Here is a 16,528-nt window from a genome sequence, read left to right as displayed (position 1 = left end):
GTGAGAAAAGCAAGCAGGTTGAAGTACTGCTGTGTATCAGGCAGCAGTGATAGTCATGTCAAACTATGAAATGGGATCTAATGCAGTATTTCTTGTTATATGGTATGAGCAGCAGAGCTGAGTGCTTTAGCCACACTAATGGTGATGTGATGAATAGGTATTCAGGAGAGGTCTCTCTCTTTACGCCTTAGTGCCTCAGGCTACTGGCCCTCTCGGCCCAGCTCTCATCTCTTACTCTTCTCAGTGAGAGTAACAGCTTGCAATGAGCTGGTGCAAGTATCTTCACAGCAGAATACATCTCACATGTCATCCACATTTTTCTACTTGGCGTGTCTGGATCAATATCTGCAGCTGCCATACTTAAAATCAGGGTTAATCTTTTCCAAACAGCCCAGAAGGAGGGTATTACGTGTGAACTGTGGGACTCCTTTCAAAGTAAAACTAACCGATTTGTGCCCATATATAATTTGGTAAATTCAGACGTCATTTAAAAATGAGGAAAAAAAATCTATGCATAAAGGATTTGGATTTTGGTAACTGCTTATAAATGGAAATGATCAAGGAAATTAGAAAATGTAATTATTATTGACTGCATCTCGGAAGGGCCATCTTTATTCATAAGTCTTTCCTTTTCAAAATGACACAAACACTCAGTTGTTGTTCAGAGGTGGGTCCTTGCATGGGTGTCATTAAAATTTAAATGAATGATTTAATCTATGAGGAGAAAAAATATCTCCAGAATTCTTTTCCCTGTTATTAGAAACTCCTTTGTTTAAAGGGTAGATCTTATTTTGAATGCATTTTACCCATGGCAGTCAGCTAAAAGTCAACAATGGTTTGTCCAATGAGGATCGAGCAGTGAAGTAGGAGACTGCCATGTCCTAAAGACCACCAATGAAAGTAATTATGTTATCGATTAGCAAAGAAAGGTGGTGCTTGGTGCTGCATGGAAAATTAGTGCAAAGAATGACCTTTCTCATATCCTATCTGCATTCACTCACGAGTGTCATTATTAAGCACTGCAGATCTTGCAGTGTCTTCATTGTGAAACGCAGGCTGCACAACATCTTGCATCAACAGAGTTTCTGCAGACAAATCCACAAAGCTGCTTGTCTTTGTTTAGCACGCAGATAAACTCACATAAATCCTGCAGTGTAATTCGTATGTTTGAAGAAGAACTGACTAGAGACAGTAACATAGCAAATGCTACTACAGTTATTAGTTTACGGCTTTGTAACTGCTAAACATCACATCTGTTGCTGAGAGATCCAGACTAATGTCCCATGTGGTATAGCAGAAGACTTTATAACTACTCTTTACCATTAGGGCCTATCCACCTTCCTCCCACTAACACCTTCCCACTCACTTAACTCACCCAATCTTCTCATCTCACACTTGACTAACTCCACACAATATTACCTCTTTATAATATTTGTACAAACTTCTCATTTTTGCACCGTATTGCAATTTTCAGCAGTTTGCTGATATTTTCCTGTCTGTTTGTTTGTGTAATCACTGAATGGATCAGTGGCTCCTCATTTTGATGTGCAGCACAGACACTGCAGATTATAGTATATGGCTGAAATCCGCAGGGAGTTTGTGGAAGGCAAAGGAAGAACACAGGCTATTACAGGACTGTTTATTTATTCTAATGAGCCTTTTTTTCCCAGGCTTTCTTCTCCCCAACTCAAAAAAGTATAAAATGACAAGCTAATTTGTTTATCTACAAGTTTCTGCTAACCTTTACCCTCATAATTCCATGTGGCTGTAAATGTAATATTCAGTTAGGGGCTGTTTGGGGATTTCTCTCTGCTGCACACTGGGCCAGTGTTGTACTAATAATGTCTCCCTAATTAAATGTTACAGCTTCTGTGAGCATTAATGACCTGAAGACAGAGGATACAAATGGAGGCTTCAATGTGAGCTCTGACAAAGAGGTTGGACACAAGACTGCAGGCTGGTTCTGTCCCTTAATTACTAATATACGGTACATAGCTGTTAGGTTCTGGTCATTGTTTGCTCCTCGTCTATGTCAAGCATGTTTTTTTTCTTTTCTTTTTTTAGTATCTGACTGCTGCAATCTCTCAGCAAACCAAAGTATAATTGGCAAGACCTCACCACTCCTCTCTGGTCCTGTTAGTTTCACTGTTGCAGACATGGCAGAAAACCGACAAAGATGTAAATTCATCACCTCAGGGAGCTTCAAAATACATCTTACACCCTTCTCCCTCCTTTTTAATTTGTCTTGCTGTCTTTCTCTCTGCCTCTCATTAGCATCACAGTTTCCTTTATAACCTTTTTGTCTGATTCCAGAGTTATCTTTGGCTTAGTTTCCTCTTGTGTAACCTACCACGGTGCTTAGCTAATCACTGTGATACCTTCACTTTGTGACTTGGTGACATTTGTAAACAATGACTCAGACAAAGACCAAACACAGCCACTTTGTCCACTGGCTGTCTCTTTGGTCATCTAACAAGGTACTAGATACATGCTATCTAAGAATAGTTACCAGCTCTACTGCAAACAAAAATGAACAGAACATCAATGAAACAAAGCAGTTTGAAAGTAAAATGATAAGACGTTGGAATAGCGCTCATGCTGCATGCCAAAGCAGATTTGAAAATGCTCTTAAGACTAAACAGCAAAAATGTATGTCAATTACATGTATTTTATCAACTGAGATGTCTTAAAGTGGTTCAATATCTGAGGGTTTCTAACACTCAGAGGAAGACAAGTTAAAATCTGGATGAAAAAAATTATATTGTATGAAGTTCAGTAAAGGCTGTTTTGAAGAGGCAGGTAGCTATGGGGGGCCTGTCTCAATTAGGAGGATTTCTTTGAGCTTTTGTTACCTTTCTGTTGTGAAGAAGACTTCCAAATTGCTGTCAGTAATTACTCCATTTACAGTAATAGCTTTCCCTATGTTACACAGAGAATCCATGATTAGCTGGGAGAAAAGGTCAACATGTGGCATGGGCTCTGTTGTTGGTTCTGTGTGTGGGGCATTGGTAAACAGGTCACATATCCAGAAAATGACTATAGTATTACAGTATCTGTAAGCTTAAATGCATGTCTGCATGCATCTACATATGTGTTAGTAGCTGTGTGTGTGTGTCTGGGGGGGAGGGGGGCAATTTAACTAGGCGTATCAAGCCTCAGGAAGGGCTGCACTGAGTCACATTCAGCTGGTGATGATGGCATGAGAAGGGGCAGAACCTAGAGCCATGCTGGGCTGCAGAATGCATTGCTGCTGATTGCCACATGTAGTCCTTGTGTATTGGTTTGATCAAGGCTTTTCTTTTACCAAGCCCGAAGCAAAATGTGGCACCCTGCTTGTGCCTGATTGAGCTATCTAAGATTCAACCACATACAGTTTATCGTATCCTACAAATAATACTGTATAAACCCCCATAGACAGTTAGGATTGTAATCAAGGGAGCAATCAGGAGCAATCAGTTCTTCTGTGAATAAATTTGAATGCATGTTCCAGCAGTATATTCAGAAAGCTACCCGGTATATTATACAAGATTTTTTTTTTCGTGTCATGTGTGCTGGGTAAAAGAGAAATATTGTCTGCGAGGTTGGCTTGGATTTAAATGCTTTACTCACTCTCTGCACAATATTTCTTGAAACCTTACTGTACGTTTAACCATTCTGTGAGCTCAGACAAGAATATTAAAGGTTCTGGAGCCTGATATGTGTGTTCAGTCTTCAGTCTTGCTTTGTCTGTGGATGGATCTTCTTGCTTTCATTGTGACTTGATTAGATGGGATTTATGGGCTATATTGTAAAGACAGTGAATAAGCTCAGCAGTAAGGTATCGTGTTGGTGTCAATATAGCCCTGCAGACACACTTACCAAATTAATTTTCTTTAATACACGTTCCTACAGCACAGGTGAGAAGAACAAATTCTCACCTGTTCACGACCTTTACTTTAGCTAAGCGCTTTTAGCCTGACGCTTGGTCGATAATGCTGTCATGTTCCTTGGTTTTGTTTTATGTACTTTAACCCACATGGCACGGCTTAACCAGGACTGTCACGCAAGCACCATAAAAGGGTAACGCAGAAAAATTCACAGCTCAGTGGAGAAAAAGTGGTGTTGCTCATGGAAGTGGACACAAATGTGAAAAAGCCTTGACATACACACACAAAACTCTGCATGCATATGTGAACACACCCGCACTTAAATCGAAACGTAGGAGGAACATAACAAATGGGCTGTACTGTAGCTCTCACGGGCAGTATGTACCTAAGGTTAGCTAATTGTCTTCAGATTAATTAAGCTTAAAAGTTACCCTGATGCAAGTTCAAGATTAACAGACTCCCATGCAAGGTCTGTATGCAAGCATCATATATCCTGTCATTATTCATACTCATCATCGTCAATCATCTCTGCGGCCAGAGTGCAACAAATGCCCTACTTTATTTCTGGTGATTGCTCACTACTTGAATTATTGACCATATTCTTCAGAAAAGGGCGTGTCCTCTGTACTTTATGCATGCAAGTCTTGAATCATGTGTACACTACAGTCCTCGCGTGGTCTCTGTCACTACTGTAAAATGTAAAACGCCAGTTGAATTTCCTTAATCAGAGGCCTGCAGGAGCCATTAATAGATTAATCATTCCATGTTGCAAATACCAGTGTGTCTGTTGGCCTGAACCTTGGGGTACAACCTATTTACGGGATTTAAATAGTTGCCATGGTAATGAGGTCACACTTTGTTTAAGCTGATTTTGATCTTGATACATTTAGAAGGCAGTGGGCCTCCGTGTCCATCAGCTAATTAATGAATTATGACTCAGAAAAATAGCCAGTATTCTTAGAGCCAGATGACTCTGCTATCGTTCAGAGCTCAGGCGGGGGCTTTATTTCTGCGAAGCCTTGCTACTTCAGTCATAACAGTTCTGCATCATGATGATAGAGGTCTGTGTAATTAGCTGAGGTGTAATTTGGTTCTGTGTTTTAGCTGTGAATCTGTAGCTGGCTGTGTATATGTGCTGGGTGACAATGTTGCTTGTGCTTGGTGCTTTCTGTTCCCTAGTATTGTAGTCTCACCCAAAGCTTGTCCCTATAGCCTCTGGGCTTTGTAGCGCTCTACTGCCACCCATGGGTGTGCACAAGTGTTTCCATTTCTGTAGTTGGTGGGCAGCTTCACCATTTGAACTGATTAAAAATGCCCTTTATATCCACACCCACAGGCAAGAGCAGAATGGCTTTTTTTTTTTTTTAGATGTTTATAATAACAACACAAGGCCATGTTGGTGTGACTGTGCTGCAGAGCTTCGCAACATGCATCCCTCCACAGTATTGTATGTATTGCCAGAACAAGAGTAAAACATCATGTGCATCTTTTCTCATTGCCCAAAAGGCAAAGAGAAACAAAAGGGAGACAGTGAGGGTACTTAAAGGCTATATAAAATTTACAGTGACGAAGAACAAAAGGGAGGGACAAAAAACTGCAGACAATGACACAGCAGAGTTATGCAGAAAATTATGCTGGCCAATTATTCTAGTCAAAATTATATGGAATAGAATGGCCGTGAAAATTAATCAAAAAGGATTAAATGAATACAGGTTAAATGGTTGACTTCCTCTCTGGCTAATATTCAATAAAAGCTTGTTCCGCCAACAGACTTTGTGATTAGACAGTTGATTGGCAGAGGCTGGAATTCTTTGAAGTATAACAGATTGTCCTCATCACCCATTATTGCCATCATTTATTTAGTCCATCTAGTCACAAAAGATGGCATATGACCCATAGTCTGTGAAAAGAATTTTAAAGAGCTCAGTGGAAACATGATCTATACAGCAACAGCTAAAGCACCACTTATCAGCAGCGGACTTTGATTGAGTGATGCTTCAAAAAGCAAGATAAATGTGCAAAAGTCAAAAAGTCGGAGAAAAGATATGAGGCTGGATCTTGGATGAGCCTCCTTCAATATTGTTAACCAGCACAATTAGCAGGCACAGAGTCAATGTGGTTTTGTTACTGTCACTAAAAAAAGTCAGACTGAAGAATACATAATTGTGTACACTGCTAGAACTCAGAAAGTAGAAAATAGAGGGCCAAGAAAACTCCTCCCATGTGAAACTTATTTTTATTCAGCCATAATCTTTCATCTAAAAAAAAATATTCTTTAGAATGAATGATGAATGATTTCTCTGTTTGAGGTTATGTATATCAAATCTATTTCTATTGTACCTGTCTGCACACCACAACAGCCATCACAATAACCTTACAGGACTACACTATTTTATGGCTAGTTTGACCTATTTGGACTATTACTTCTGAGAACATTATACGACAATGTCTGGGGCTCTGTTTAATTGCTGGAGCAGTACATAACTAGTACAGAGTACTTTATTTAATTGAGCATAGCAATAGCTCAGGCAGGCCATTAAATCCAGCTCAGCCATAGACCTGTGTCAGCCTACACCAGCTGAAGGCTCAGTTGATGCCCTCTACTCATCTAATTGGCAAATCTCAGAAAGGACATGCTCTTTAGGTTGCTTTAGCCTTCTCACCATTACTATGCATTTGCAGGCCGCTCTGCAACCCACCCACCACCACAGCTCCAACTTTGGCATATCTGATGTACCTAATGCCACATCTCTCTTTCTGCTGCTTTCTCCACATCCAGCTTTTCAAGTATGCACATGGAAGCAAGGGGAGGTTCCAGAAGAGAGCCATGCTGCCAACTATAAATTACAGCTGATGGAAATAACAGTTTTCTTTCACCTAAATGATACCAATTTGGTTTATTTTGAGATCTGAAAATAGAAAGTTCAGAGCTTGAGCTCGATGCAAAAATGTGTCTGTGATAAAAAAAAAGAAAGAAAGACTTACAAATTATAACTACTTTTATCTGTGTATGTCCTTTTTAGGTTTTGTGAAAGCACGTTTGAATTTTGAGTATGACATGGTGGAAAAACTGAAGCTATATTGCCTTATTTTCATTCACAGGAGGGGTTAAGAGTTTGTTTTTACTTTAGATTGGCATGATGCCAGTCTTTCTGATGATGGAAATTGTTGAGTAGGGGCTAGGAACAGCAATCTGTCAAAACATCCTTGGAAGTGTAGAGTAATGTGTGTGTTTTTACTTTCTCAGCATTTTCTGTGCTATCTTGCTATTGCATAATGCATTATTGAACTCTTATTCAGCAGTCAAACTGCACAAATTGGAGCCACAAAAAAAAAGAAAAAACAAACAAAATAACAAGCAAAAAACAAAATAAGAACAAAACAAATAAATTGATTTTTTCTTCGAATCAAAGTGAAATATATTTTAAATCTGCTAGTTGCCACATCTGCACATTGAATGTTTGATCTCTATATCTATATCTATATATATATATATATTAAGCATCATCCTAAATTTCCTTTTCACTCAGGCATCTTTCTTTGGTACCAGATTTTCTTTGAGAAACCTGAGAAGATTTGCTCATTCGATTACGGAACAAAGACTCAAAGATGTCTGTATCTATGCTTAAATCTTTGCTGCCCCCCTGTGAATATGACCAATACTGCATGCTTTACAGATGATGTGTTCAAGGAAGCAAACAGTAAGGGAATTTGTAAAATATTGCTTCCCTCAACCTCCATGTGTGAGCAAAACCTTCTGAAATAAAATTAAACTGATCAAAAATATTCAGCTCTAAAAATATAATTACATTAGAGACCTGTATATGCACATTATAATCCATAGATAAATACAGATATAACTAGTTTGTTAGAAAACATATAAGAAGCAAACAGTTATATTATTAATTTAATAATGAAAGATGAATACAAGAGTTTATTTTTAAAATGCCCGTGGGCTCCATTAGAATAACGTTTTTAAGAAACAGGTGAAAGCATGTATGTGTATGTGCGCGCGGTCATGTGTGAATGCGTGCGTGTGCTATCATGCACATTACATTTTACCTTTCTCGCTAAAACCTCTGTTAGACATGGAAAAGTGTGACTCTAAACAGTGCTGCCACTTTCACCCTCATATCTCCTTGAAGAATTTTCATAAGGTGACAGCTACCTGCCATCAAATTCCGTGTTTCTCAATAACAACGACAGGCAGTGGCCATCACCTGCTGTATGTTGACGGCTCTTGTTTACAATTCCACTGGCTACCACAAGGGGTCAGTGTTGCCACATAAATATAGGGCACAAACAAGCACGACTTAGGCAATAGCAGGTGAGCTGAGGATGGCTGACGTGTTTTGGATGGGGCTCAGAAAGCTGTCTCTTCTGATTATCACTTCACTGTACACCCCACACAGAGGAGCCCATATCATTCACCCAATGTGACTGTTTGGGAAGGGGAGCCCAGCCATGGCTGACAAAATGAATAACTCAGCAGACCAGGAAGAAGGCAAGAAAAGGGGATGACCTGGCCGTTTTGCCTGAGCAGGCCATTCTGTCATCATTTAGGGCATAAAATGGCACAGCCAGTCGTCAAATAACTTTCCAATAATTGCTGTGAGAAGGCTTCAAGGAAAAATTTGAGACATGGTTCAATTTTCATACCGCTCCATCTGGTCCATTGCATTAGGCAGTAGAGGTGAGCGACAAATTCAAGCAGCTATGATCTCAGAGACAAAACATTTCCACGAAATCAGTCTAGACTTCAGAACATGCTGGATGTCTGGCCTGACACAGGCTCAAACCAGACTTTCCCTGAGGGGAAATGACAGTAAAATGAGACAGAAACAGTTGGTAAGCTATCTGATACTGATTTACCTTCTGTTTTATTATAACAATAAAACTCTGCTACTTGAGAAGTAATCTAAGCATCCTTTTTTTCAGCAGGTCATCTTACAGCATCACGATGAGTAAAAAAATTCAGGTTTATTATAACTTTAAGCCAAAATTCCAGGTTGAGAAAAAGCAGTCCTCTTGCAAATGTTTGCAATTACACTACGTAACATCAGAGTAAAGTAACACAGTGAGTGTCAAGAAGTTAGTGTAATTTGATGCGTTGCTTATCACTCAGACATTGATTCTTTAAAAGTACAAGCTACAGGCTAATTTAGGATATGTCATGAAGCAGAATGAAAGATGAGCTGTCAGAAGCAGCCGTGGGTTGGAGCACCTGCATCTCTCCCACATCCTGTCTCCCACTTTGCCAAACCACCTGCCCATATTCACTGATGCGCCCCTAGCCAACCTTTTAATCTAAACACCCACTGGTCTACATTCTCAGTCCTGTCTTTAGTACAAACACGATGATGAAACTGCAGGATGGTCTCCTGTGCCTAGCACTGCACTCAGTTGCCCTGGGCATTCACATGTCACTTAACATAGAGCACAGATCAGTCCTATGAAATCAGTCTCAGATCTCTCTGCTTAAGAAATAAGTGCACGCGTGCACACATCAAGACGTGAGTCATAAAAGAACAGGCAAATGTCAGAGAAAGAGAGGGGAAGGAAAAAGAATGGATACACGCATGCAAAACAGGGCTGGAAAGAACAGAGGAAGGGCTGATTGGGAGGGGATGAGACGGAGAGGCAGCCAATGCGCAGCTCTGCATCTTGAGGAAGAGAGGAGGGGAGAGAGAGGGAGAGAGCTAAGAGGAGAGTAAGGAAGTGAGAGAGATGGAAAGAGAGTGAGAGAGAGATGAGAGAGAGAATGAGGGGGAGGGAGGGAGAGGGTGAAGCTAAGGCAGTCACTCTGAGAGGGAAGGCTCCAGTGTGGTGCTTTTGGATGTGAGCTGCTCTCCTCTAACCAGCCTCTGCCCATCCCTTTGACTGAGACAGTGGTGTGTGAGTCTAGTAATTGTGCTTTACCAGCTCTGGGGGGTGCTGCTGCTGCTCAGGCTCAGGCACAAGCTGACTGGCTGGTTCCCTGGATAGGCTGTCTGAGGCAGAGTGGGGTTGACTGGAGCTGAGGTCTAGGGAAGGGCAGGGCAGGGCTGGCTGTTGGGCCGTTTGTGCCAGGGCCCCACAGGAAGCAAACATGAGCGTTCCTATGCTAAAGATCGGGGCAGTTCTCAGCACCATGGCCATGGTGACCAACTGGATGTCTCAGACTCTGCCCTCTCTGGTGGGACTCAACGGGACCACCATCTCCAGAGGGGGCACATCAGAAAGGATTGTCAGCGTGCGTATTAATTCTTTTTGCTTATTTGCAAGTGTGTGTGCAGTGTTTTTGTTTGAGCATGCTGTTGTGAATGTGAGAAAGAAAGCGAGAATGTGACAGATTAAAGAGAGTGACACAGCAGCAGACAGAGGGAGAAAGTGAAGAAACAGAAGAGAGGTTTCAGAGAGACGTGTGAAGACGCGAGTAAGAATAAAAGAGCCCGCGTTGTGTTAACAGAGAGACGATGGAGACAGATATGCATGTGAGAACAATGTTTCAGTGAAGCATGAATGATGCATATGTTTGTGGGAGAGTCATAAGTATAATGATGCAGAATTGTTGGCTTGTGATTGTGAGTGATGGTGAGTGGCGGACAGTCCAAGTGTGGTTGTTTGCAGGAGACCATATGTTTTTGCCAGGGTGACAGGAGGTAGAGAGCTGTCCTGACTGATGCTCAGGCTGATCCTATCTGTCAGTCACCTCCAGGCTGGGAAGGAGGTGATGAGGAACACCGAGAGCTTTGAGTATGTCTTATTCCTCCCTTGCTATGTCTATCTTTAAGCTTTTTAGATTGTTATCTCCTCAAATTAAACACTGACCTCATCCTGAAAGGTCATAAGGACAATTAAGGTGTTTTATAAATAAAACAGCAGTTTATTTATTTATTTTGGATATTTTTTTTCTTTTAGTGGTTAATGCCTGCATAATGTTACACTTAATGGTCTCTTTCTCATGAGTCAAGGCAGACAATGAGACAGACAGGGAAAAAACAAAAACAGAAAGAAAGAAATGAATGTAATATTTTCCGGCTCATCTGCAGTAAATGATCGCTTTTCCTCTATCCTGAGTGTCTTTTTATGACAGCTTACCCATTAAGTAAATGTTCTGGTCTGTTCAAAAAGACAGAATGAAATTGAAAGTCCCAAGAGGTCTGTGACCATCTGGATGTGTGGTTTTGCATGGATGTTTGTGCATGACGGTGTTTGTGCGTTCAGATATGTACACACGGAATGTTTAGACATTCTTGTCTCAGGGGTGAAGGTCCATCTGTGGTAAGAAGAGTTTTAGGATGTAAAGTGGCTTGTTAAAGCAGAAGTCTACCACTTTATGTCTTCCTAATGTAGCAGTGGTGTGCCAGTGGAAATGTTTCCCCTTTAAAGAACACTTTCAGACAGTGTTATCTTTTTTGAAAATGTCAAGCACCTGGCAAATTTTGCTTCAAACTGTTAATCTTTCAAACAACTTGTGCACATGTTGGGTAATTTAGAGCAGAACTCAAAGTCAAATCATCAGCAATGTTACAGAATAAGAAATGTTTGGATTATAAGTCTTTTATATTATTATTCCAGTTTTCCTCAGAGGTTACGGCTTAGTTAATCACTGATTTCTTTTCTATACCAACTCATTCTGCTCAGGATCAGATGGGATAAAAATAAACATCGCCATGTTTATTTTCAATAAACTCTTTCCAAACAAGATTTGAGATCAGAAGCTTAATCATTTGCATTTCAAAAGACTGGATACAATAAAATACAATAAATAGTCATGAGTGGATATTTTCTTTGAGGGAGCCCTAATTCACAGCCAAAGGAGGAGAAATGTTGCTACTGAAGTTCATTTCATCAAAGTTTTATCAAAACTGATGAGCCCGTTTGATGGTGCCACAAATTATTACTGTGTAACAGTCTGTTGTGATGGGAAATGTCTTCTCTTTGAGAGAGGGGTAATCTCCGTTCATAAACAATGGCAGCAAATAAAACTTTAATGTAAAACCTTGCCTCAAAGTCCCATCACTATTAATGAGACTTTTGCCTGTGATGATCTTAGAAGCAGTCATGACTCACAAATTGTTTAGAGCTTGAATCAAAGACAATCTAGCTGTGGTCTTGTGACACTCTGGTGCTAACATGCCAGTGGCTGTTGCATGCCTGCTTCCCACCCTGGCACCCATGCATGCTGCATTCCATATTCTCTAAGCTCAGAGCTATTTTCCAAGTCTGCCTCACTTGCTTTCTGTGCCTGTCTGCTAACCAGCTGATCCAAGAACACAGCTGACTGAATTTATGTGGGCCTTTCTGTGATGGCACTGAGCACAACACTGCCTGGGTGCTTGTACACATCTGTGTAGTGCAAAACCATGTTCCTTAATGAGCAGACGAGACCCTGGAAACACTTACACAGAAGAAGCGTGGCTATAAAGAATTGCTAAGACAAGTTAAGCTATAAACCTGCCAGACAGAGTGTACACACTAAATCATCTTTTTTATTATGATAGTAAAATGATTTATTAATCCATAAAGAGTGTTATACGTTTAAAAAGAAATGTTTTTAAAGTGCTGTGTGGACACACAGCAGATACCAGGGGTATATTTGATAAATTTCTGCACTTTTTTACAGTTATTTATCAAGTTCTGGTCTATGAGACATAAAGGCGTGGAGTAAAAATGAGTTTTAATTTCTTAGTATAGCATATATATCTTCTGACGGCAAGACAAACAAGTGATGCTACTCAAGTAAAAGAAGCAGCACGATGTTCAAAGCTGAAAACAGTGTCAAGGAGAGCACTTATTATCTCGGGCAGAGGTTTAGGAGAAAAAAGGAGACTTCCAAATTTGCCTTCCAAAAAGAATAATTACCATAAACAACTACTGCAATTCAAACATTTAGCTGCTATAAATTGTGATACACCAAGTCTTTATTGCAGTTTGGTGTTCTTCAGCTTAGTATGTTCAACCTGCAACAACTGTCGTTGAAAAAAACTGAGCTGTGTGTCCTTAGTTATCGACATAAAAGGACACATTCACAGTGCGAGACACATAATAAAAAAAGGCTTGTCCATGAATTGAACCCTGCTGTGCTCTAAGTTAAAGCTGAAAATCTGTTGAGATGAAAAATGCCTGCTTTTCTACATAATAATAATCACTGAATCTCTCAACACTTTGAGTGAACACAGCATAACTCAAGGATAACTGCCTCATTATAGATAAAAATAAATAAATACAGGTATGTGTGCACAAGACTGGCATAGATAGGTTATAATCATACTGTTGTTGTACCTCTCAATAAAACTGCAGCAGGGTGCCTGGATGTGTATGCATGTGGTGACGCTCCCTTTGATATCTAAAATAAGAAAGCTGTGAGGAAGAAGTCTGAATAAAATATTCTCACCATCAGAGGAGAGAGTGGAACAACAAACGGCAGTGTACAAAGAGGCAGGACACAGAAACTGATTGGGGTCACGCAGCCCCTGTCAGGATGTGAGAGCGTAAACTTTATCACTTCCACTGCGGAATCCAATAAAGTGTATTGTAAAAATTGATTCTCAGCTATGGATTAAAAATTAAATACGACCGCAGGCTTTTATTTGCACACTCTATTTTTTACATTCATTGTGCTGCTTTCGATGAAATTTATCTCAGTTGGGATTCTGACAAGTGTAATCTAACGTCAGGTTAATGGGATGCAGTGGGAGCAGCGACAAGCTCAGCCAATCTATAAAAGATCATTTTCAATTGTTTTTAACTTTAATTAATTATGTGATAGTCTAGCATAAAGCGGCATTGATCCCAGAAAAGGGAATCAGGGTTTTGACATGGTTCATTTGTCATTATAAGAGTATAATTCCACCCTGCAGGACTCACGCCTGTTGCAATTCCTTCATTTTTCAAAAGCAATTCTGTAATCCATATTTCTACCAATGAAACACTAACTGTGTTATAACAGTTTACACAGTGTTTTCTCACATAAGCCACCCTGGCACTCTCTTGCCTGTGTTTAGCACCAGACATGATAGAGCTATCTTACATCGCTGTAACAGAAGAGCAGAATCCAAATGCTTTTCACTACGGCACCTGGCACGGCGCTGGCTCGAAAAAGTGTAGAGTTGCAGTTGCGCGCTCATGCTGTGTGCCAGTGAGTGTCATTTTCTTTCACCTCTCCAAGAACTCCCCCCCCCCTTCAAAAAACACTTGATGCATATGCCCACCCCCACTGCCACTCAAGTGTGAGGTGGATTGGAACAAGTTGGGTGCAGATGGAAAACGAGCAGGACGCCACTGAGAAGGGTGGCAGTCATGAGGGTGATGGAGAAAGACGGAGAGAAAGGCAGTAGGGAGCCAAAATGAGGCAGTAGGGAGAGGGCCATGATGAGTTTATGACTCATATTATTGACTGGCAACCATGCTGAGCTGATTGTGTTAATCACTTTCCTTGGGAGCAGAGGAGACCAGGGACTTCACTTGGTGTCTTTATTATTTTAAAGCCCAGCAGCTGGCTTGTGCATTAGGGATTTACTGATTGTTCATTTGATGAGTGAATGTGTGCATTTGCATGTTTATCTATATACACTCAATTATAGCAATAACTGGCAAATCTGAAAAATGAGAACCGACTGTTTGGGTGTAATATAGATAAAATCGAACACTGTGCAGCAGAGACAGATGTCTACTTTTGTGGGGACAAGTACTGATGGATGTTAATGCCTGGCATAAAGCATCATTCTGCTGACAGAGAGGAAAAGAAAGTAAAGCAAAATAACTTTGATTATGAAAGCTGCCACTGCTGGATGACAATGAAGGAAAGAAAAAGATTATATAGGTAGAACTTCATATTTTATTTCCTGAATAAGAATTCCTCTTCTCAATGACATCTAGATTTTATCTTCTTCTATGTCTTCTGTCTTTCTCCGTGTACAGCTCGACCTCTCCTCCTCTTCTTAACCTGTCCATCCTCGGTAGTGTTGCAATTTCTCAGCCGTGTTGGCAGTTCACAGTGTAGTGGTCAGCTCTCTTCCATATCTCACAACTTGTGCCTGCCTCTGCCTGTTTGCCCCTTCTGCCTGCTGCTTATGAAAGTTATAATAGACTTCCCGTCATGCTCATAAAGTAGGGAGCTGTAGATTTATGATCTCATTTAACTCTGGCTTTACAGCAGCAAGCTCCAGGGTTGGTTTAATGAAACGCCAGAGGAAGTCCATCCTGCAAATCAGCAGTGATACCACCAGCTCAAATGTCTAATTGGATAATACCTCTAAACTTTGCTAATCATTAACAAAACCAAGCACTCTTAGTTTCTTTGTGCTACAGAGAATCACTCAGATAATGGTTCAACTTAGTAAGTTTTTTGGGGGAATCAGATCTGATTTCTCTGCAGCAGGAAACAGTGGAGAAGCATCTCTTCTTCACCTCTCTCAGCAGAGATCCCCCTAAAGTTGTCAATCAGCATTATAACTGGGTACCAACTGTTTAAACCAAGCTAGAGGAAATTAGAGCCACTTCTCACTTCTCCTTTTCTGCCTATGAAAGTAAGCAGTTCCTCCTTTAATCAGTTTTCCCTTGGGAGGATGGGAGTTTGTGGTTTGAAGATATGCTTACAGCTGATGGTGATGGGATGTCATGCATCCAGGCTATCTGATATGAGGTCATGGAAATGGAGGAGACTCTGAGTTGGCACAAAGTGGGAAATCCAGAAATATTAACGAGTAATTTTCATTTTGTGGTTTCCTGTTGTTTTCATTGCTGCTGTCTTCTCCATTAATGGGCTTTTACATGGCAACCATGAGACAGCTTCAAACTTGTCCATTACATATTTTTATTTCATCCCATACATCTAATGGATAAATTTCTGGGACAGGGAGCTAAACGCCTCCCCTCTGCTGAAACCATCTGTGTCTGGGAGAAAAGGATTATCCTTTAAACCTGAGGTACTCCAGCTAGCCGCACTGATAGCACGGTGACAGCTCAGGTTATGTTATCGTCACTACTCAAGTGCAGCACACTAATACACGAGCAGCACACAGTATGCAAACATTACTCACACTCGATTTTACTCTGCATATCTGGAACATAATTGTGGATAAAGGAAGATATTGAGAAATTAGCTTTTTCATTACTAATGAGACGTTTGCTAGACTACATAGTTTTGACTGTCTTAAATGAACCAATGTCAATGACCCATTCTCTAGAGATGCCTTAATCGTATCACATTAATACCTTCCAAAACATATTTAAGTTTATGACACTATGTTCAATGTGAGAGATCACTAGCTCTGATATATAGATCCGTCTGGGCACAAAGCATATAGGGACAATGCACATTTGCATTTAAGAATTACCTTTTCTCTCCTGCTCCCTGAACTGCCACTGTGATGAGAACGGTGAAGTTAGTGCTGAACGGATAGGTGGGTGGTAATGAAACTGGAAGTGATTCAAATAAGCTCTTAATTTCAGCTCAGCATTTATGAAACTTTAATGAACAGAAGAGAAGATTGGTTGCTGTGAAAACTCTCTGGCTTGGAAAAGCACAGGAAGAGCACAGCGTGATATTAAACATGTTGGAAAATGAAGAAAGTATGATAATAGGTCTGACATGGCTCTGATATTAAAAGAAGCTACTTTCAGCTGCTCCTTTATTCGCAAGGGGTCGCCACAGCAAGTAGCTCCACATGTTTTAT

The 16,528-nt window shown here is 40.5% G+C and overlaps 1 protein-coding gene across 2 annotated transcripts in view; it reads left to right on the top strand.

Moving 5' to 3' along the window:
• The window catches only part of olfm2a (olfactomedin 2a), a 42,166-nt gene that overhangs the window by 9,408 nt on the left and 16,230 nt on the right, over window positions 1–16,528 (top strand). Inside the window, exon 1 of one of the 2 annotated variants that reach the window (XM_031743507.2) lies at window positions 9,684–10,098. The exons of the other annotated variant lie outside the window; for it this stretch is intronic. Coding sequence (XP_031599367.1) covers window positions 9,955–10,098 — 144 coding nt within the window. The 5' untranslated portion in view covers window positions 9,684–9,954. Of the gene's footprint in view, window positions 1–9,683; window positions 10,099–16,528 lie in introns of those variants that run through there. 2 annotated transcript variants of the gene reach the window in all.

This window comes from Oreochromis aureus, linkage group 4 (genome assembly GCF_013358895.1).
Source record: "Oreochromis aureus strain Israel breed Guangdong linkage group 4, ZZ_aureus, whole genome shotgun sequence".
NCBI classification, from domain to species: Eukaryota; Metazoa; Chordata; class Actinopteri; order Cichliformes; family Cichlidae; genus Oreochromis; species Oreochromis aureus.
This window is presented reverse-complemented; position numbering and strand designations above follow the sequence as displayed.